The sequence below is a fragment of the Microcebus murinus genome, chromosome 27, assembly GCF_040939455.1.
Source record: "Microcebus murinus isolate Inina chromosome 27, M.murinus_Inina_mat1.0, whole genome shotgun sequence".
NCBI classification, from domain to species: Eukaryota; Metazoa; Chordata; class Mammalia; order Primates; family Cheirogaleidae; genus Microcebus; species Microcebus murinus.
In genome coordinates, this window is record NC_134130.1 from 9851743 (window position 1) to 9872135 (window position 20393).

The 20393-nt window shown below is 39.8% G+C and overlaps 1 protein-coding gene across 2 annotated transcripts in view; it reads right to left on the reverse strand.

Moving 5' to 3' along the window:
* Window positions 1-20393, reverse strand: part of SYNPO2 (synaptopodin 2) — a 171284-nt gene that overhangs the window by 24491 nt on the left and 126400 nt on the right. Inside the window, exons 3-4 of one of the 2 annotated variants that reach the window (XM_012786389.3) lie at window positions 11828-12639; window positions 7200-9325 (exon numbers count right to left, since the gene is read on the reverse strand). In XM_012786389.3, coding sequence (XP_012641843.3) covers window positions 7200-9325; window positions 11828-12639 — 2938 coding nt within the window. Of the gene's footprint in view, window positions 1-5675; window positions 9326-11827; window positions 12640-20393 lie in introns of those variants that run through there. The other variant, XM_012786387.3, reaches the window with a different exon arrangement.

Consider the following 20393-nt stretch of genomic DNA (forward strand, 5'->3'; position numbering starts at 1 on the left):
CACATGGTAAGCCCCTGTAACTGTCATCTTATTAGTGGCTCTATACTTTTAAATTAAGGCAATGGAGCTCTGCAGATACACTGTTTTTACAGTTAAAACTGCAGATACACAGTTTTTATAGTTAACCTGGAAGCCCACATCTTCTTTTCTTGAAGTTAGTGACGGGAATGTTCAAAACCCATGTTTACAATCCTTTACACTAGCTCTCAGAAGATATTTTCAAAATAGCAATGAGACATAGTTTAAGAAAAAAAGAAAACACTTGGAAAAAAATGTAAGGTGTAAAAATGTCCTTGCTGGGAAGTCTTTGACAGAAATAACTGTTGAGAAATCTTCTATTGAGGACACTTTGTGGCAGGAAGGGTTTGCTTCCTCATGTACACCAGGGTGACGCCAGCGTGGCCGGGAGGGGCACCGAAGAGCTCTAAGATTCCAGGGTTAACTACTTTTTTAGAATATAGTTTAAAGCACTGAAAATGTGTGACTCCCTCAGTATTATTCTATTTAGAATTATTCCTGTTGAAATGCCTTGAGTTATTATCAGCTTAGTGGCAAGCCAAGCTGGGTGCTGATTCACTACTTAACAGGAAAGTTCCCTGAATTGCCTTTAGTCACAAAGGCATGGACCCAAGAGGAGCACTTCCTTCATGTTGAGATTTTGATGATGCTTTATTTTTTAAGTTCACATTCTTTCCTATTCCCAGACCATGAATAACACTATTCATTCTGAAGTCAGAAAAATGAAAGCCTTGGGGGAACTCACACAAAATTCCTCTCCAATCCATCTTTTCCACTTGCAAAACAGATGCTTCTCTCTCAGAGACTGGCTTGGACTGTCACCATGCTGCCATCGCATCTGATTTTATGAGTAATCTTAGGAAAGTGGAGTCTTTCCTAATGGCACTCAACACAGTTAAAGCCATCTGTAAAGCATGGACAGAGCAGGCTCTGGGTGAACACACAGTCAACAGGTGTCAGGGAGTCTGATGGGATTTTGGAAACCATGTGACCGTCAGGAGAGCCCAGGTGGGACATCAGACACACGCTGATGTCTAACCCTAAAGCATGACTTAGAAGGATAGTGATCGCTGGCCAAGCTGTTCAGCTCTCTGAGCTTCAGTTACTTCATTTGTAAAATGGGAATAATACCTTCTTTTTTGGAGTAATTCTGAGGAGTAAATGAAATTGCAGTATAATTGATTAAGAATGCAAGTTGCAGACTGAATCCAGTTGCAGACTGAATGTTACGTATTATGAATACATAACATGGTATGATCCTGGGCAAGTGACCCAGCCTCTTTGTGACTCAGACCCCCATCTGTAGTCTGTAAAATGGGGATAATGATGGCACCTATCTCCTAAGGACTACTGATTAAAAGCGAAAATCTATGAAAGACACTTGGCATGATTCAGGGTCCAAAGTTTTATGCTCAGTTAAGTTTAGCTATTATTATAACCTACGTAAAATTTTTAGCACAGTTTCTGCATATAGTAGAAACTGAATACATTAACTCCCTCCCTTCCCTCGGGCCCCAGGAAGTTGTTTGAATGGCAGCCACAGCTTCTGTCCCCACCTATATCATCCTGGCTTGGACCATAATGCTAGATTCAAGGTTGTGGGTGGCCTTGAAAACAGCTTATTCCATCAAATAAAAGTATCAAAGGTTCCTGACTTCTAAAATATATCCTGAAGAAAACAAAACAAAACAAAACAAAACACTGCTTTTTGTTGTTTACTTCCAAGAAGAATATTTTTCTGTTTATTCCTAGAATGTGCATTTTTTTTTCAACTCAGGGGCAACTGTAATTCTTTACCTTTTTACACATCTTTTTCATGAACAAATCATTAATAGTTATCAAGTTGCTCAAGAAGTAGAAGCTGTGAAAGCAAGATTTCTCCCTGGGAACCCTGAATGTCATGATTTTGAGTATTATCATGATCAAGTAGAGGAACGAGGGTGGGCTGGAAAGTAGTTCCTGTTGATATTCGGAATTGGGACTCGAATTTACATTTCACTGGTCACAAAGCATACCTCATTTAGATAGACATGTGAAGAATGAGATAAACAGAGATAAACATGAAGAAGCTTTACATTTAGAACTAAAAAATGAAAATTTGAAACATTATATGTATGAATAACAAAAAAATTACTTAAACTATAGGACACTTTAGATGTCTAACTTTCTTCCCTGTGCACTTGAGATGTACTTTAGTAGCTAGTAAGCCTTTGATAAAATCAGGAGTCTGAGAAATGTCTGACAGATTTGATATTTTTGTTTTTTGTTTTTTTTTTTTTTGAGACAGAGTCTCACTTTGTTGCCCAGGCTAGAGTGAGTGCCATGGCGTCAGCCTAGCTCACAGCAACCTCAGACTCCTGGGCTCAAGCGATCCTACTGCCTCAGCCTCCCGAGTAGCTGGGACTACAGGCATGCGCCACAATGCCCGGCTAATTTTTTCTGTATGTATTAGTTGGCCAATTAATTTTCTTTCTATTTATAGTAGAGACGGGGTCTCGCTCTTGTTCAGGCTGGTTTTGAACTCCTGACCTCGAGCAATCCACCCGCCTCGGCCTCCCAGAGTGCTAGGATTACAGGCGTGAGCCACCGCGCCCGGCCTGGATTTGATATTTTTTAAATTAAATTTCTCTCCATTTAATTGCCTCTGAGTAGTTCTCTGATTTCTAAGAGCCAAGCAGTAGTTTAGTGTACAAATATACATTCCATAGAAACTTAAATTTTTGGATTTTCTTTTAACTGGGAAACTGTCTGCACCTGAGAACACTGAGGTGTTCTGACTCGAGGGCTCCGCTGGGAGATGATTTTATTGGCCTGATGCTCACAGGATGACCTAACCTGTGATGACTGCACTTTTGTTTTTTAGAACCATTGAGGGATAAATGGAGACTGGCCTCTTAGAGCAACTTTGCCTGGTGTTCGGGTCCTGTGGGAATTTATTAGCCTGCTTTTTGGCCCTTAGCCAACCCTGATGGAACATCTAGTAAAGAATTCATTTCTGATTTTTCCCAGAATACTTGTTGACTAACTCAGCAGCTCTGAAGTGTCACACGAGTCTTTGTGTCCCCCAGAGTCCAATGATATGGGGACATAAGACCAGCAAGGGTCAGTGTTTATGGGAATATAATGTTGGTTCTTAGAATTGACGTATTTTTCTCATGAACTTATAAAAAATTTTTTAAAACAAACTCAACGACCCTGATTTTATGAGGGAACAAGTACACACCCCACCACTTCCCTCTGGAAGTGTTCTTAGTATTTGGCTTTTCAGAAAACAATCACTTCTTTTTGATGACTGTGACTTCAAATGCCCTTTCTGCCAGCCGGCGGTGACTCATAAAATAGCAACTGATTTCAGGAACTCACTCTTAGGATGTGGTGCTTGCAGGTTCTACAGTTTATAACTGTATGGAGTGAGACACAGCAAGGGGTTTTTATCTGACAGAGTAAATCTCAGCTCAGACACGAGCAGGCATGTGCGTTCTGTTCTTAAGAGACTTGAACTGAGAGACACATAGAATGTTCCATATGTCTGTTAGCAGCAAAATGACCTTCAAAGTTCTTTAATCTAGTAAATGCAAGTAAGAAAATGGTCCTATGTATGTTCGTTCACCCCCTTTAAATGTATATCTTTTATTTATTTATTTATTTATTTTACATCTCAGATGTGGCTCTTGCCAAGGCTAGAATTTAGGCTATGTGATAATACTTGGCTGTCCTACAATGACAGCTTCTTGAGAGCAGTCAGCACTGTCTAGAATAGTTAAATAACACAGGCTTATTCTAAAGAGCTATTTGTTACTCTGATTGGTTTTCCTATGCTGAAAATAAGTTGCTTCTTGTGAAGAACAAATGAGACTGTTAGTGCAGAGGCTTGATGTACATCATCACTAATAATCATGCTAGATATATTTTGAAGCAAAAAGTTTTACATGCTCTAGAATGATAACCTAAATGTGTCATATGAAATGTATCCTAAAAATGTATGCTTTACACTATCAGTGCAGAAATAGTATGTTTTTTCCTCTCTCAAAACTGGATGTGTCTATTAATAAAATATTAGAAATAAAGTTGTGAACATTCTAAGAGTAAGGTGGCAATGCTCAGATTCCCAATCTGCCCTCCAACAAGACTAGGTGGAATATATCATACTTATATTTAACAGCACCTCTCTTCCTCCTAGAATCTCCTACGTTACGCAGACTCACTGCAGCATAACACTCTGGGCAGGAAGAGAAGGCTTACACATTATTAAGGGAAACTCGTAGAAAGAGAAATTTGTTGAAGGTCCTGCAGAAAGTCAGTGACTGATTACCTTTCAGTTTCTATCCCAGAGCCTGTACACACTGTGGCTTGGATTCCTTGGGATGATACACATAATGTCCCCAATGTTACATAGGCACTCAGTAAATTACCATTGCTGTTGAGCTGACAACGAAAACTGACTTCATGAGTGTTCTGCCTAGAAATTAAACTAATAGAGCACAAGGGAAGAGGCAAGGTGCTAAAAACTAAACAAAAACTGCCTCCCCAAACCTCATGACCAGCCAATCAACCAATCAAACAACCATCACAACTAAATTAACAGTACTGATTGCAAAAGGTGTCCAGTAGGAGGGAAACTGATGTCTTGAGTTCTAACCCTTCTAACTGCCACACTGACATCACTTGCATAGACCCAACCTGGAAGATGCCACATACAGCACCCTAAGGGTGTTGGGGGGAGAATAAGGAAAGGAAATCCCCCTCACTCCAGGGAGCATATTAGCCCTCCCTCCCACTTCCAATATTCCTCAGAGTGAGACCTATAACACCAGTTCTCAGTCGGAATTGTAGATGCTTTGACTGCATGCATACCTGACATGCCTCTTAGAAAGTTCAGGGGAACCACAGACAGTCCTAGGATGACTAGAAGACACAATCATGTTAGTTCTGTCTTTAGTCATCGACTCCAAATAGTGTCTCTGCTAAGATTGCCACCTGTCCAACAGGAAATGAACTGAAAACACTTCACATTTCTACATACCACAAACCTCTGGGCAACTGGAAATACTTCTGGGTCATTACCATTTGGGGATACTTTTGAACCGATTATTTCAAATTGACTACTTGTGTTCCATGTCCTTCCTTGAATGCATGCTGTTCTTTAAATGCTATGTTAAGAATGCAAAGCCATAAAAATGATCTCCTTTCCTGCTTCTCCTTAAGAAGCCTTTTTTGGTTGTTCTATTAGAAAAGAATGCAAAATGCACAGCATTCAATAGATTTCCTTTGCAAGGGACAAGTAATACAAACAACTGTGTTATATAATGGATAGACTGTTTTTTCCTTTATCCTGTTATTAATCTTCCTGATTGATTTCCCAAAAAGGCAAGTATGAGACCAAGCTATATCCTGACTGCCACCAAAAGCAATGGAAGAGTTTTCAGAGAAAAAGCAGAAGAATTAGCCCCATTGTTGTGTAGCTGACTTAGTTCTCCTCTTTGTGTGTTATGTTTTAGAAATACCTAAGGCTTGCAGTTTTATGATGTACAGAGAGATGGGTATACTCTAAAAGGAAATTGTTATGGGAGCCCGTGAGGGAAATACCAGAGAAAAGACTTACATCAGAATAGCTCCTACAAGGAAGACTTTTTTAAAAAATATAGACATTGAACAGATAAAGAAGAAAGTAATATTTTAATAGGACAGTGAAAAATATAGCAGATTGACAGTGACAGCAGAAAAAGAACAGGATATTTTCAGAGGATTACAACGGTACCACGTACCCTCAAACCAGGCAGGTTTTTCTGAGAGATCTCTCAACATAGCTCCTGCATAGAGTACATGGTTTTCCTGGGAGCTGTCATAAATGCTTGACAGTTCTCTACATTAATTCATGTTGAATATTTTCCATGGTTGGTCAGACTCAGACTTAAAATAGACCTGAGAAAGGTCTTCAGGTTTACTCTCCGTACCATTATTCACTTCCTAGCCAGCCAGATGACGATCTGGAGTGTGACCAGTTCGAATGCACAAGGTAACCTTGCCTGACCTGTCCTGATCCCTCAAACATAAATAAAGTGTGATGCAAGGATAGAACTGCAAGGAACAGTGGGAAAAGCAGTTGTCAAAAAGCAAATGAACACGAGAAAAAAAATCTGTGAGGCCACTCAGAAGTGATGCTAGTAATTATGTGACCTCCCCTTGCAGTTTCCACGCACCCGAGGTTCCTTGTGATTCGCCATCAGCCCCTGCAGTCAGTAACCCTTCAGGTCCCAATCACATGTTTTCCCATGGCCATACAATAGCTACCACACCTTTATGTGCATCCTGCTCTCCACACGTTACTTCATTCGCTGTACCCTACCACTTGCCTCTGCTGAGGGAAACAAAGTTATGCCTTCTAGGGAAATGGGAGATGTGCTCATATAGTTCCTTTAGTAACTCAAGAGGGAGCATGGGAACCATCTCTATGGACAGTTATCCTTCCTGCCCAATCCCATTTACTTTAAATGTGTCTTCTGAAATGAGTTAATATATGTACAAACATCTGGCAAAAAACCCAATACACCGTAAGTGCTTGGTAATCAGTAAGACCCTCTTTCTTAACCAATTCTTACTAAACCATGTACGTTCCAACAGTCCTCAGAGCACCTATGTGCAACATCAAACGGGTGGCTGAGGATGACAGACCGGAGGTGATCCCTGTCCTCTATAGATTTTTTATTTCCTTACATTAGTAATAGAGAGAAAGCACTGGTTGAAAAGGAGATCTGTCAGTACAGACTATATTCTCACTACATTCGAACCTTTTCACCAAAGGAGCACAGCTGTTATGCTACATAAAGGCTGTGTCCTGAAGTTTGTTAACACTGATCACTGTCTTTCTTGTGACTAAAGCATAAATCCTAAGTATCCTGCTTACTTAATATAATGGCATGTTTATTTTAGGGTGCTCCTGGATTGTTTAAGTGTGCAAAGATAATATGTTTTAAGTCAATCTGAGTTAGATTTTTGACTCATTAAAAATATTACGCTCCTTGGACCCAGATTGGGAGGTGACACATATGAAATTAAGTAAGTTGAGGACTTGCTAGGCATTTTCAGGGACTCAAGTAACACTGCAAACAATTCATTTCAAGCAAAGTGGACACTCAGCTTGAACTACAAGATTACTCTTCCACAACAGATGGTTTCCACACCTGAATTGTGACACCACTTTTCTTGGCTGAGAATTTTGGCCTTGGTGCCACGAAATAAGATGATGAGGCTGATTCCTGCTTTGGAGATGTGGGGACGGCCACAGGCACTGGGGAGGCACTGACCGGTGAGGTGGCCTCTGCAAAGAAGGCAGGCTGAGAGGTGTAGGCCGGTACGGAGTACACCGATGAAGCCTGCACGTTGGGGGGTGAGCCAGCGTTCACTGGCCGCAGGGGGAGAGCTTGCTTCGTGGCCAGGGGTGAATTGACCTTGGCTGGTGACTTTTGGGGGAGGCCATCCTTTGCGCCTGGAGGTTGGAAAGTAAACAAGGATGCGTTCAGCTGGTATGGTTGGTGCTTCATGACATCCAGAGCATTGAGGGGCTTCTTGCCCTTTTTCTTGCCCATTTTGGGGGCCTGTGCGGCTGATGGCTGAGACTTGACAGCAGCTAGGGGGTAGGATGGGGAGTGGATGGGATTGTAGGCCATGGGAGGAGGTGCTCGGACATTGGGAGAGTACTTCCAACCGGCCGGCAGAGAAGGAGTGGGAGACTGGGCTCGAGCAGCATGCGCCTGCACCGTATCTGAATCGACCACATACTTCTCCATCCTCGACTGCCTTTTGGCGAAGAGCTGGGCTCCTTTCCCACTCATTCCTGGAAGCTCATTGGATGGTCCCACTGCACCAGCATAAGCAGCGTTGACGGTCGGGGTAGGAGCCGGTGGCTTAGGTGTGTAATTCTTACTGGCTACTGCTGCTTGTGGCCCTTTGAAAGGACCAGCCAGGTTCAAAGAACTGGCGGGCCGGGCCGCAGGGTAGGAAGGCTGGGCTATTTTGATGGAGGAGACAACAATGCCCTGCGATGGGTTTGACGTGGGGAAGGCAGGAGGCTGGGCTGGAGCCACTCCTGGAGACCAGACTGGGGACACTGGAGTTACTGGCTGGGAGGACGAGGACTTGACTGCAGGTTTGGGAGCAACAGGAGGTGGGGTCTTTTGCTTAGCAGAGCCACCCTGCATGAAATTACAGGCCTCGGCTCCCAGGCTGAGGTAGTCTTCTTCCGGCCCAGAATCGCCCCCAGCTCCGGCACCCCGTTTGCCTTCTGAATTTTGAAGGAGCGACAAGAGTTCAGGATTTGGGCTGACTTTGGGCTCTTTAAAAGTAAACATGGGTTTCGTGGTGCTTCTCCTCTTGGCCTCCTGCAGGATGCCTGTTCTCTTCGCGGGCACGGAGATCCGCTCGTCCCGGGAGGCGATGCGCTCGGATGAGTCGTAGAAGGCGGGCTGGGCCCAGGGGGCGGGCTGGGGCCACGGAGGGGGCTGTGCCGGGCTCGAGCCCGCTACTGCGAAGGTGTCGGGCAGAGGGGCGACCGCCGAGTAAGGCGGCGGCGCAGGGAAGTCGGCGACGGGGCTCGTCACGTTCCGCGTCGGGGAGTAGGGGGCTGCCGGCTGCAGCGCGGGCCCCGGGAAGGGCTGCGCCGTCCTGTTGGTCGGGGTCGCCCTCTGCCCGTGCGCCGTCTCGGGGGCCCCGCCGGGGCCGGGGCCGCGGCCCAGCTCGAGGTAGCTTCTGCTCACGGAGACCCGCGCCGCCGCCGGGCCCGCGTCCGTCCCGTGAGGAGTCGGGGCTCCGGGGCCCGGCGGCCCCTGCGGCCCGTCCTCGTCCCTCAGCGCCGCGATCTGATCCATTCTCTCCCTCCTCCGGGCGAACATGAGGGCTCCCTTGCCCGAGGTGTCGGGCAGCATCTCCATCTTGTCCCCGCTGCTCAGCTTCCTTTCGACGCCCGCCAGCCCCGAGTCCCAGTCGAAGTTCACAATTGGCGCGCCGCCGTCGACGTCGACGTCGGACGGCAGCTCCTCGTTGTCTTCCGCCTCCGACTCGCTGGAGCCCGGAAGTTCCGCTGCGCACGCGCCGTCCTCGTCCTCGTCCTCCTCCGCGGACCCGCGCGCCGGCCGGCCCGTGCCGTAGCTCACGAGCGTGTACCTCCGCGCCCTGCGCCGGCGCCGCCTAAACATCAACACCCCCTTGGAGCTGGGCTCGGGGGCGTCCGTGAGCAGGAGGGCGATGCTTTTGCATTTGGACTTTGCTTCTTTCACTTGCTTTTCTGACAGACTTTCACTCCTCCTGAGCCCTGGGGAAGTGAAAGAGTATATTGAGCGCACGAGTTCAAGGAAGACACCACAGCAACTCTAGAAATTGCCTTTTTTCGGGGGGGGGGGCAAGGAATATGAAACAATTCTTGCAATTGGGTACTGAATTTTGAAGGAATCCAACGCATTTATCTTTCTTATTTCTTTTAAAATTTATACTTATATAGTAATAAACTATATACATATAATACTATATAATGCCCTGTTCCATTTGTTTCCATAAAAATATTTTATATATGTTGCTTAGAATGTGTGTTTTATACATTTGTTTCTCTATGAATCTTTAGACTTTAACAATAAAAAGTGGCTAGTAAATGCCAATTAATAGAATATAAAATAAAACTAAAAAGGACATAATGTTTTCTAAAAAACAAGATAATACATCTTTATACTTCCATATTTAAAAAATAAAATGTCAATATAAAACTGTTTCCAAGTATCTTAAAAAGGGAGGGGGTATCCCAAGAAAATGTTTAAAAATTTTCTAGATGTTTTAATGTAATGAAATTAGCTATGTAGGTTTCCCCCTTTCTCTTTTTCTTTTGTTTCTTACCCTGACAACTGCCTCAAATCTTTCCATTCACAGCTACTAAATTGATATAAATTAAAACACTGAATTAATCATTGAAAGTACTGAATCAATAGTTATAATTCAGACTATTACATCATTGTGAATGTATGTAAGAAACTCTAGCTACAAAGTTGTCTAGACAAATTTGTTTGTAAATGCATTGGTATTTTGGAAATATAATACTTTAATTACAGCAAGATATAATGTAAAACTTGGAGAAATTTAAAAACTGTATGACTTGTGACTCTTGTGACTGCACGTAAAAACTGATGCAGAAATTAAGTCATTTAAAACAAAAGTATGACAGTTAAAAAATTTACATTTAAATTTTTTCTTTCATTCTTACTTTATCAAAAATAAAGGGGTGGCAAATTAATTGATAGCAAATTAATTTATAGCATCCATAATTTATAATTTATAGTTCATCATGCTTTCAATGATAAGTATGATTCTCAAAAAAAAGGTTTTAATTCCTCAAAATAGTTAAATGGAAAATTCAGAAAAAAATTTTGAATATTTTATGGTTGAAAATGAGCCTTTTTGTCACTGGAAGAAAATATCAAACAATGACTTATTTTTAAACAATAAAATATAATCAGAGGATATAATTTTATGATTATTTAATAAGGATATATTACACATACCCTTGTCTGTCAAAGTTACAGATATTTACTGGCAATCAAATTTTGTATAGAGAAAATAGTTTAAAAATGTGGTTATTACTAAATGTAATTCCTTTTTCGACTAGCGTTATACAACTTTTTAAATTGACAGTCACAGTTGCGCAGTTGTTGCTAACTCCACTGCCAACATGTAAAGTATGTGGATGATGTCTTAATACTCTGGTTTAATATGCTATAAATGTGGAGATGGTGTCCAGATGCGTAAAGTATAAGGAATGATTAACAGCACTTGCCAATAAAGCTACAAGTGGTTATGCTAAAAATATGCTTTGAAAGGGATAACAATAGGTTAGAAGACTAATATGCCACTTGGAACAGCCGAGTGCACTGCTGTTGTGTACATCCACACATTCGAGCGCCTTTGCCTGTGAGATGTTACATCCTCAAATGAAATTTTAGTGAAAAAAGAAACAAATACATGAAAGAAAACAAAAAAAAAAATCAAAACACCTAACTTCCACTCTTATCCTCATTCTCCTTTCTGTCCTCCCTCCCGTGGGTAAAACAAAATGCCACACAAAGGCTGATATTGAAATATATTTTCTGTCTGGGGACATTTAAATGCCTCCACATGGCCCTGGAGTCTGACCTCTATGTCTAAGAAGGTAGATGAACACTTTGCAGTCTAGTGAAGACTTAGAAATGCGGAGGACCATGCAACTGCTCAGTGCCACACTTGTCCTTGTCTGTCAAACCCACTTCTGCAAGCATCATCAAACTGCACAATGAGGTTTTTTTTTTTTTTTTCAAAATGAAGATCTGCTTTTAATATCAGTGGTAGGGCTTGTATTTTAACGACACATCTCTGTAGCAGACTCGACAGTTTTTGACATTTAAACTCAGAGTCCACACGACTTCAAATGCTCTCTTATGCTATTTTAACATGAAATAGTATAAGTTTCTGAAACAAATTGAAAAAGGCACATTGACCATATTATTCTCTTTAACAATTCCTGTGCCTTTAGGGATAAAAAAGAAATCAGTGAAAAACATTTAAATCCACTATGAAGTTCAAACTCCTCGTTTCCCATTCGGAAATTGGTATTCTCCACAATTTCACATTTGTTATTTTGTGCATTCATTAAATGTCTTTTTAAAAAGCCAATGACAAACATAAGAAAAATCTTTCCAAAAAAAAAAAAAAATCATGCAAACAAAGCAGCAGCAAAATGTCCCCAACTCCCAAGCCCCTTCTGACAGCCCGGGCACTGACCCTGGGCAGGACTTACGTGCGTGCCGCGCTCGGTGCTTGTGAGGTCTGCTGTGGTCCTTTTCTGAGCGTGGATCTTCCCCCTGCTCTGTGCCTTCTGATGAGACGGCAAAGGATACCAGAGAAGGAGGTGCCTCTGACTGCCCTCCTTCCCCTGAAGAATCCACACACCCCTTTCCTGCCTGAAGCCTGCACCCTTCTGTCTTCTGCCTGTCAGAGCAGTCCACGATCACTTCCACCCGGGGCAGCCTCGCGTCCCCTCCTTCGCTCCCCTGCACCACTCTCAACTCTGTACCCCTGGAGAGCTGGATTATCTTGCTGGACCTCAGACAAGGGTCTGCTTTCTCATTAGCAGAGCCTGAATTTATGTGGACAATCCCATCCTGTTGTAAGTTAGGGTCTGGGTCAGGAGACTTAGATTTTTCAGCTCCCAGGAGAGCCACGATGGGGCCACTAGTGTCCTTGTGTCTCTCCTGTGAAAGGGACAGTTGGAGTTCAACCATAGTGCCTGGCCACCCCCCTTCTGCCCTTTCCCTTACGATAACTTCTTCTGCCAAGAGTCCGCTTTGGGAGTCAGGCGTTTGAGGAGCCCTTTGGTAGCCCAAGTCTGTTTCTTCTTTTAAGTTCTCTTTACAACCAGGACCGCTTTTTTGGTCCTCAGCTAGGGAAACTCCACTCTTGACTGGGGTGATGAAGAACTCTCTGTACTGGGTCTTTGTGGCTGGTCGAATCTGCAGGGTGGTACTTTCCACAGACCCCTCATGTGTGAGATGCTCATGGTTTTTGTTTTCACTTTCAGAGATCAAAGCCTCGCTTGTCCCACTGGATGGTCTGCACACAGAAAAATAATTCCAGACACTTAAATCAGAGTGCATTACACCCGCCAAAGAATTCCCTGACACTTTTATCATGTCTACTACATATTTCAAAATATTCCCTCCTAAATGTCAACTGCATCATATTTGAAAACAGAAATTTGCAACATGTTCATATTATTATTTAAAGAGCTTCCAAATAAACTTTTCGTTAAAGCACAACGAAAGTGCTTACAAAAGATAATGAAAACTAAATCCATCCTAAAGTCAGCTTTCATGTTTAAAAAGCCCAGGCTTTAGCCACACAGATGCCCTTTATCTGTAATTATTTGTGTATTTGGGTCTCTCCTGTACTGGGTTTGTTCCAGAGTGACAAAGCATTTCAATGTCTTATTGACTAAATTTTGGTGAAAGTCACATAAACACATCCAGCAGCTACAGATCCATCTCAACTTACAGATAACTCAAGTAATCCTTTTAGAGGCTGTGCTTTCTTGAAAGGAATGAAATAGGAGCTATTTGTCAAGCTCCAGTGAGCATGTGTTTTGTAATAAGTGGACCCCAGCCCAGTGCTCTTGTGTAAAGAGAAATCCTTTCCATGCTGCAATGGATCATTAAGTCATGGAGTATTTATAATCCGAGTTGCCTCCCTTTCTTCTATTTGAACCTGTTTCTTGGAGCATTTTCCTTTTAGAATATCTGAAGTCAAACTGTTCCTTTATCTCTCAGCTAAGGAGGCCGGAGCTGCACACCATGGTTCTTTGATTTTGACCTTAAGCATTCCCAGTTGGTTTTGCAAATTTGACTTTGTGAGAGGCAGCAATGTCTGTTTTGGAGTTAAACAACTTCTTTCTAAAACTCTAAACTCTAAATGGTTTTAGAAGAGAATTATCATTCACAGAATAGCTGTAGGAGATGCCTTCACTTCTTACGTTTGTACTTTTTTTTAAAGAAGCGGTAGTAGCTATCTCTGCCCCTTTCTTCCTCCCTGAAAATGCACCATGACTAATGCAGGAATCGTCAATTGAAGGGAGTGAGCTCCTAATTCTACTTTACTCAAAGGAATTTACCTTGGAATTTATGTGGTAGTGGAATTTCAGACCAATGTTTGAAATACTTACTCCTTAACTTTGCTTTTGACTGCATTGAGCAAAACAAAACTACACAAAACAAAAACTAACAATCAAACAAAATGTAGCTTTCTCTATGTAAGTAATTTGAAAAGCTTCCTTTAAATACTTATATACAGTATTTTTTAAAAATTATAATACAGTATTTAAAAAACATGATGATAGAAAATTAGATCATTCTTACAGAGAAAATGATAAATATACCCTGTTAAACTGAATTTGAGGGTATCAAGAGGTCAGAAAGTTTTAATTTAGGAAGGCTTTGGGATGGAAGTAGATTAAATCACTTTGAATTATGTTAACAATCAATTATGGAGCTGAGAAGAGGGTCATTTCAATCCATTCCAGCTTTATAGACTGGAATTCAGACAAATGGGCTAGATAAATGTTAACATTTATTGGTAGCTGAAGTAAAATGTATAGACACAAATAAATATCATAAAAGCATGCAAGATAGAGACAGAAAGAGAAGGAGAGAGAGAGAGAGAGAAGCTTTATACCTTAAAATACTCATTTCAGTCTATATAGGTACTGAATTCAAAAATTTATATGTCATAATTATATAATTATTTACTTTTTATGCCTAATCATTTTAATAAAAGTTAAGATAATACAAACTTAATGTTAAAGGAGTTATTTTAAAATAATCTAGCCCAGCTAACTCTGGGCATTAGGCCAGGAAAAGTAAAATATTTGTCCTCTAGTGAGAGATGACAGTGATATGAGAGGAATATTTAATTGCAGGAAACAATGCTCAGATACCCAGAGTGGTGGCGGTAGATGATGATGATGAAGATGATGACCGCCTTGGGGCTGATTTTAATTTGGGATTACATTTCGAATCCCATCAATTATTATTTATTTTGTAAAAAGTCATAATATGAACAGAAACTAATAACGATGATTCCAGTTATTAAAAGTGGTGGAGAACTGGTCCATTTATTTCTGAAAGTGAGTATGTACTAAGACTCAGCGTTAACCCCCTCCCTCCTGTTGACTCTCCCAGCGACAGTGATCATAATCAAAACAAGAACTAGTAGGGATGTTCCAGACAGCAAATGCATTCCAGAGACACTGGCCTCATCAAATCAGTAAAGACGCTAAAAAAGGGAACAAATTAGAAAGGGATTTTTCCCCACTTTAGATATGATTAAACCTTTACAGAGATGGAAATCTTCAAATATTTCTGAGATTTATACATGATAATGCACACTGTGATTATACTTGGCAACATTTCTGTTGGGCCCATTTTAAAAGCAAATGGCAGCTTTATAAATAACTGGGATGCTAAGGCCTTAAATACTGGATTTGATGGGTAAATATTTAGATAGGAGATTACAAGAATAATGCTAGATTTCTCTTGTTGTCACAAGATTTTGGCAATAGTGAATTCATTGTATTGAAATGGAATCATACTGAGTGATTATCAGAAGGGTAACTCTGTATGTAGTGCTACTACAGAGTTGAGGCAAAACCTAGAAGGCTTTGAGGTTCATTTTGACATGTCTGCTGACACCTTCTTAAAGGCTGTTCTTCAGGAAGCCAGAGCTTTCCTTTCTGGATTTATTATAATGCAATGGTCAGGGCTTCAGCTACAAAATCAGTATGGACTGTACCATGATTTGTATGCCATAAAAATGTCAATGCTATAGTTTTTGTTATTGCCCTCATTGTTTTCTTTTGTTTTTCTGTTTAAATTTTTCTTCTGTATTTTTTTAAATTTCAAAACATTAAGGAGGTACAAATGTTTATGTTACATGTATAGCTTGAATAATGCTTAAGTTGGAGCTCTTTTAGTGTGCTTATCATAAAAGTAGTGTTCACTGTACCCAATAAGTAAGCTTTTACCCTTCACCCCCTCTGAACCTCCGCTCTTCTTAGATTCCAATGGTCTTTACATTTCTTTGTGCTTGTGTGTGGCCATCGTTTACCTCCTAATTATTGGAGAGTACACATGGTGTTTGTTTTTTCATTCCTGAGATACTTCGCTTAAAATAATGGTCTTCAGTTCCATCCAAATTGCTGCAAAAGACATTATTTAATTCATTTTTATAGATGACTTGCATTCCATGGTATATACATACCACATTTTCTAATCCACTTATGAAACTTTGCAATTGTGAATTGTGCTGCAATAAACTTTCAAGTGCATATGTCTTTTTGATGAAATGGCTTCTTTTCCTTTGGGTAGATATCCAGTAGTGGGGTTACTGGATCAAATGGTAAGTCTACTTTTAGTTAGTTCTTTGAGAAATCTCCATACTATTTTCCATAGACTTTATATTAATTTGCAGTCCCACTAACAGTGCCTAAGGGTTCCTTTCTGTATCCACACCAGCATTTATTGTTTTTTGACTTTTTAATAATGGTCATCTGACAGGGTTAAGGTAGTATCTCATTGTGGTTTTAATTTGCATTTCCCTGATCATTAGTGATATTGAGCATTTTTTCATGTTTGTAGACCATTTTTTTATCTTCTTTTGAAGAACTGCTACTCATGTCTTTTGCCCACTTTTTCATGTTTTGTTTTGTTTTTTTTCCTGCTGATTTGTTTGAGTTCTTTGTAGATTCTGGATATTAGCCCTTTGTAGAATGTATGATTTGTGAATATTTTCTTCCATTCTGTAGATTGTCTATTTGCTCTGTTGATTATTTCCTTAGCTGTGCAGAAGCTTTTTAATTTATCAAGTCCCATTTATTTATTTTTATTGTTGCTGTAATTGCCTTTGGAGTGTTAGTAATAAATACTTTGCCTAGGCCAAGGTCTAGAAGAGTTTTTCCTACATTTTTTTCTAGAATTTGTATGGCTCCATGCCTTACATTTAAGTCTTTTATCCATCTTAAATCAATTTTTGTATATGGTGAGAGATAGGAATCATGTTTCCTTCTTCTGCATTTGTCTATCTAGCCCTTCATTGAATAGGGCTTACTTTTCCCCAGTGTATGTTGTTGTCTACTTTGTTAAAGATCAGTTGGTTGTAGGCAGATGATTTTATTTCTGGGTTCTCTATTCTGTTGCATTGGTCTATGTCTCTACTTTTATACCAATACAATGCTGTTTTGGTTACTATAGCTTTATAGTACAATTTGAAGTCAGGTAATGTGATGCCTCCAGATTTGTTCCTTTTCCTTAAGATTGCTTTGGCTATTCTGGCTCTTTTTTTGGTTCCGAATAAAATGAAGCTTAGGATTTTTTTTTTTTTAGATTTGTAAAATAGGATGTTGGTATTTGAGGGGAGGTTGCACTGAATCTCCAAATCACTTTGGGCAGTATAGACATTTTAACAATGTTGATTCTACCAATCCATGAATAAGGGACGTTTTTGCATTCATTTGTGTTATCTGCAATTTCTTTCATCAATGTTTTGTACTTCTTGTAGAGATCTTTCATCTCCTTGGTTAAGTATATTCCTTGATATTTTCTTTTCTTTGTAGCTATTGTAGATGGTATTGAGTCCTTGATTTGACTCTCAGCTTGACTGTTATTAGTATAGAAATGTATACTTATTTGCATACATTGATTTTGTAAACTGAGTCTTTGCAGAATTTATTGATCAATTCTAGGAGTCTTTTGGTGGAGTATTTAGGGGGTTTCTAGTTACAAGATCATATCATCAGTGAACAGGATTATTTGACTGCCTCTTTCCCTATTTGAATACTCTTTATTTCTTCCTCTTGTCCGATTGCTCTGACTGGCACATCCAGTACTATGTTAAATAGAAGTGGTGACAGTGGGTACTCTTGTCTTTTTCTAATTCTTAGAAAAAATGCTTTCAACTTCTCCCCATTCAGTATGATGCTGACTGTGGGTTTGTCAAATATGGCTTTTGTAATTTTAAGGTATGTTTCTTCTATGCCTAGTTTGTTGAGGGTTTTTATCATGAAGGGTGCTGGATTTTATTCAATGCTTTACTGCATCCATTGAGATGATCATATAGTCTTTGTTTTTGCTTCTGTTTATGTGGTGAATCACATTTATTGATTTGCAGATGTTTACCCATCCTCGTATTCTTGGGATGAAACTCACTTAATCATGGTGAATTATCTTTTGAATGTGTTGTTGAATTCACTTTGCTAGCATTTTGTTGAGGATTTTAGCATCTATATTCATAAGGGATATTGGTCTGTAGTTTTGTTTTTTTGTTATGTCCTTACCTGGCTTTGGTATCAAGGTGATACTAGCTTCACAGAATAAGTTAGGGAGGATTCCTTCCTTCTAGATGTAATGGAATAATTTCTCTAGGATAGGTACCAGCTCTTTGTAGGTCTGGTAGAACCCATCTGGTCTGAGGTTTTTTTGTTTTTTGTTCTTGTTTTTGTTTTGGTTAGGAGAATTTTTATTACCACTTCAATCTCTCACTGCTTGTTATTGATCTGTTCAGGATTTCTATTTTTTCCTAATGTAGGCTTGGGAGGTTGTGTGTTTCCAGGAATTTATCCATTTCCTCTACATTTTCTAGTTTGTGTGCATAGAGGCTTTTGTAGTATTCATGGATGATATTTTGTATTTCTGTGGTATCAGTTGTAATGTCTCCTTCATTTCTGATTGAGTCCTTTCTCTTCTATTTCTGGTTAATCTGCTAATGGTCTATTGGTTTTCTTTTTCTTTTCAAAGAACCAACTTCTTGTTTTGTTGATCCTTTGTATATAATTTTTTGGTTTCTATTTTGTTTAGGTCTGCTCTGAGCTTCATTATTTATTTTCTTCTGCTAGCTTTGAATTTGGTTTGCTCTTCTTTTCCTAGTTCTTTGAGATGTGACAGTAGATTGTTAATTTGTGATATTTAAAACTTTTCAATGTAGGTATTTAAGGCTATGAACATTCCCCTTAGGACTGCTTTTGCTGTATCCCACAGATTTTGATAGCTGTGTCCTTTTTGTTGTTCAGTTCAAGAAATCTTTTGATTTCCATCTTAATTTTATCATTGACTCAAGACTCAAGGATTGTTCATCAGCAGGTTGTTTAATTGCCATGACTTTGTGTAGAATTGAGTTAATTTCTAGTTTTATTCCACTGTGGTCTGAGAGGATACATGGTATGATTTCAATTTTTCTGAATTTGCTGAGACTTGTTTTGTGGCCTAAGATATGATCAATCTTGGGGATTATCCATGTGCTGATGAGAAGAACATATATTCAGTCATTTGGGGGTAGAATGTTCTGTAAACATTTATTAGGTACATTTTGTTCTAGAGTCCCGTTTAAGTCCAGTGTTTCCATTAAGTCCAGTGGTTTTCTGCTTCATTGATTTGTCTAGCTCTGTCAGTGGGATGTTGAAATCCTCAGCAATTACTATGGTACTGTTTGTTTCTTTTTTAGATCTATTAGAATTTGCTTTATGAATTTGGGAGTTCCTGTGTTAGAAGCATACATATTTAGGATTATTATATCTTCTTGTTGAATTGCTCCTTTTACCATTGTATAATGGCCATCTTTGTTCTTTTTTTTTTTTTTAGAACATTGTTAAAGTTTTTTTAAAAAACTGTATATAAAAAAGTTTTAAAAAGTATTTTATCTGATATGAGAATGGCTACATCTGTATTTTTTTGTTTCCATTTGCATGGAATATTTTTTTCTGTCCCTTTACCTTAAGTCTGTGTGAGCCCTTGCAAGTTAGATGTGTTTCTTGGAAATAGCATTTACATGGGTTGTTTTATTTTCATCCATTCAGTCAGTCTGTATCTTTTAAGTAGGCATTAAGACCATTCATGTTCAGTGTTAGTATTATGTGGTATACCATTCTGTTTATCATATTGAATGAACTTATTATTTTGTTTTCCTTCTTGTGCTATTGTTTTATAGGAGCTGTGGGCTTTAGCTTTCAGATATTTTTATACTGTGTTTTTATATATGTTGTTCCATGCATAATGCAGTTCCATGCATAATAGTAACAAATTCCCTTAGTGTTTGCTTGTCTGGAAAAATATTCATTTCTCCATCATTTATGAAACTTAGTTTTTGCAGCATAAAAATTCTTGGTTGGTACTTGTTCCATTTAAAAAGAAGACTAAAAAGGGAGTCCCAGCCCCTCTGACTTCTAAGGTTCTGCTAAGAAGCCTGCTGTTAGCCTGATGGGTTTTCCTCTATAAGTTAGTTTTTGCTTTCATCTTACTCCTTGTAGAATTTTCTCCTTCATTTTGACTTTGGCCAAGTTGATGACTATGTGTCTTGGTGATGTCCTATTTGCTATGAATCTTCTCAGTGTTCAATGACCATCTTGTATCTGGATATCCAAATCTCTGGCAATACCAGGGAACTTTTCCTCAATAATTTCATCAAATAGGTTTCTTATATGTTTTGATTTTTCTTCTCCTCCCTCAGGGAAACCTATAATTTTTTAATTGGCTGACTTCATAAAGTTCCATATTTCTCTGAGTAATTACTCATTCTTCTTTTTTTTTTTTTCTGCATTTTTTTTTTCTTTTTTTTCTTTTTTTTTTTTTGAGACAGAGTCTCGCTTTGTTGCCCAGGCTAGAGTGAGTGCCGCGGCGTCAGCCTAGCTCACAGCAACCTCAAACTCCTGGGCTCGAGTGATCCTTCTGCCTCAGCCTCCCGGGTAGCTGGGACTACAGGCATGTGCCACCATGCCCGGCTAATTTTATATATATATATCAGTTGGCCAATTAATTTCTTTCTATTTG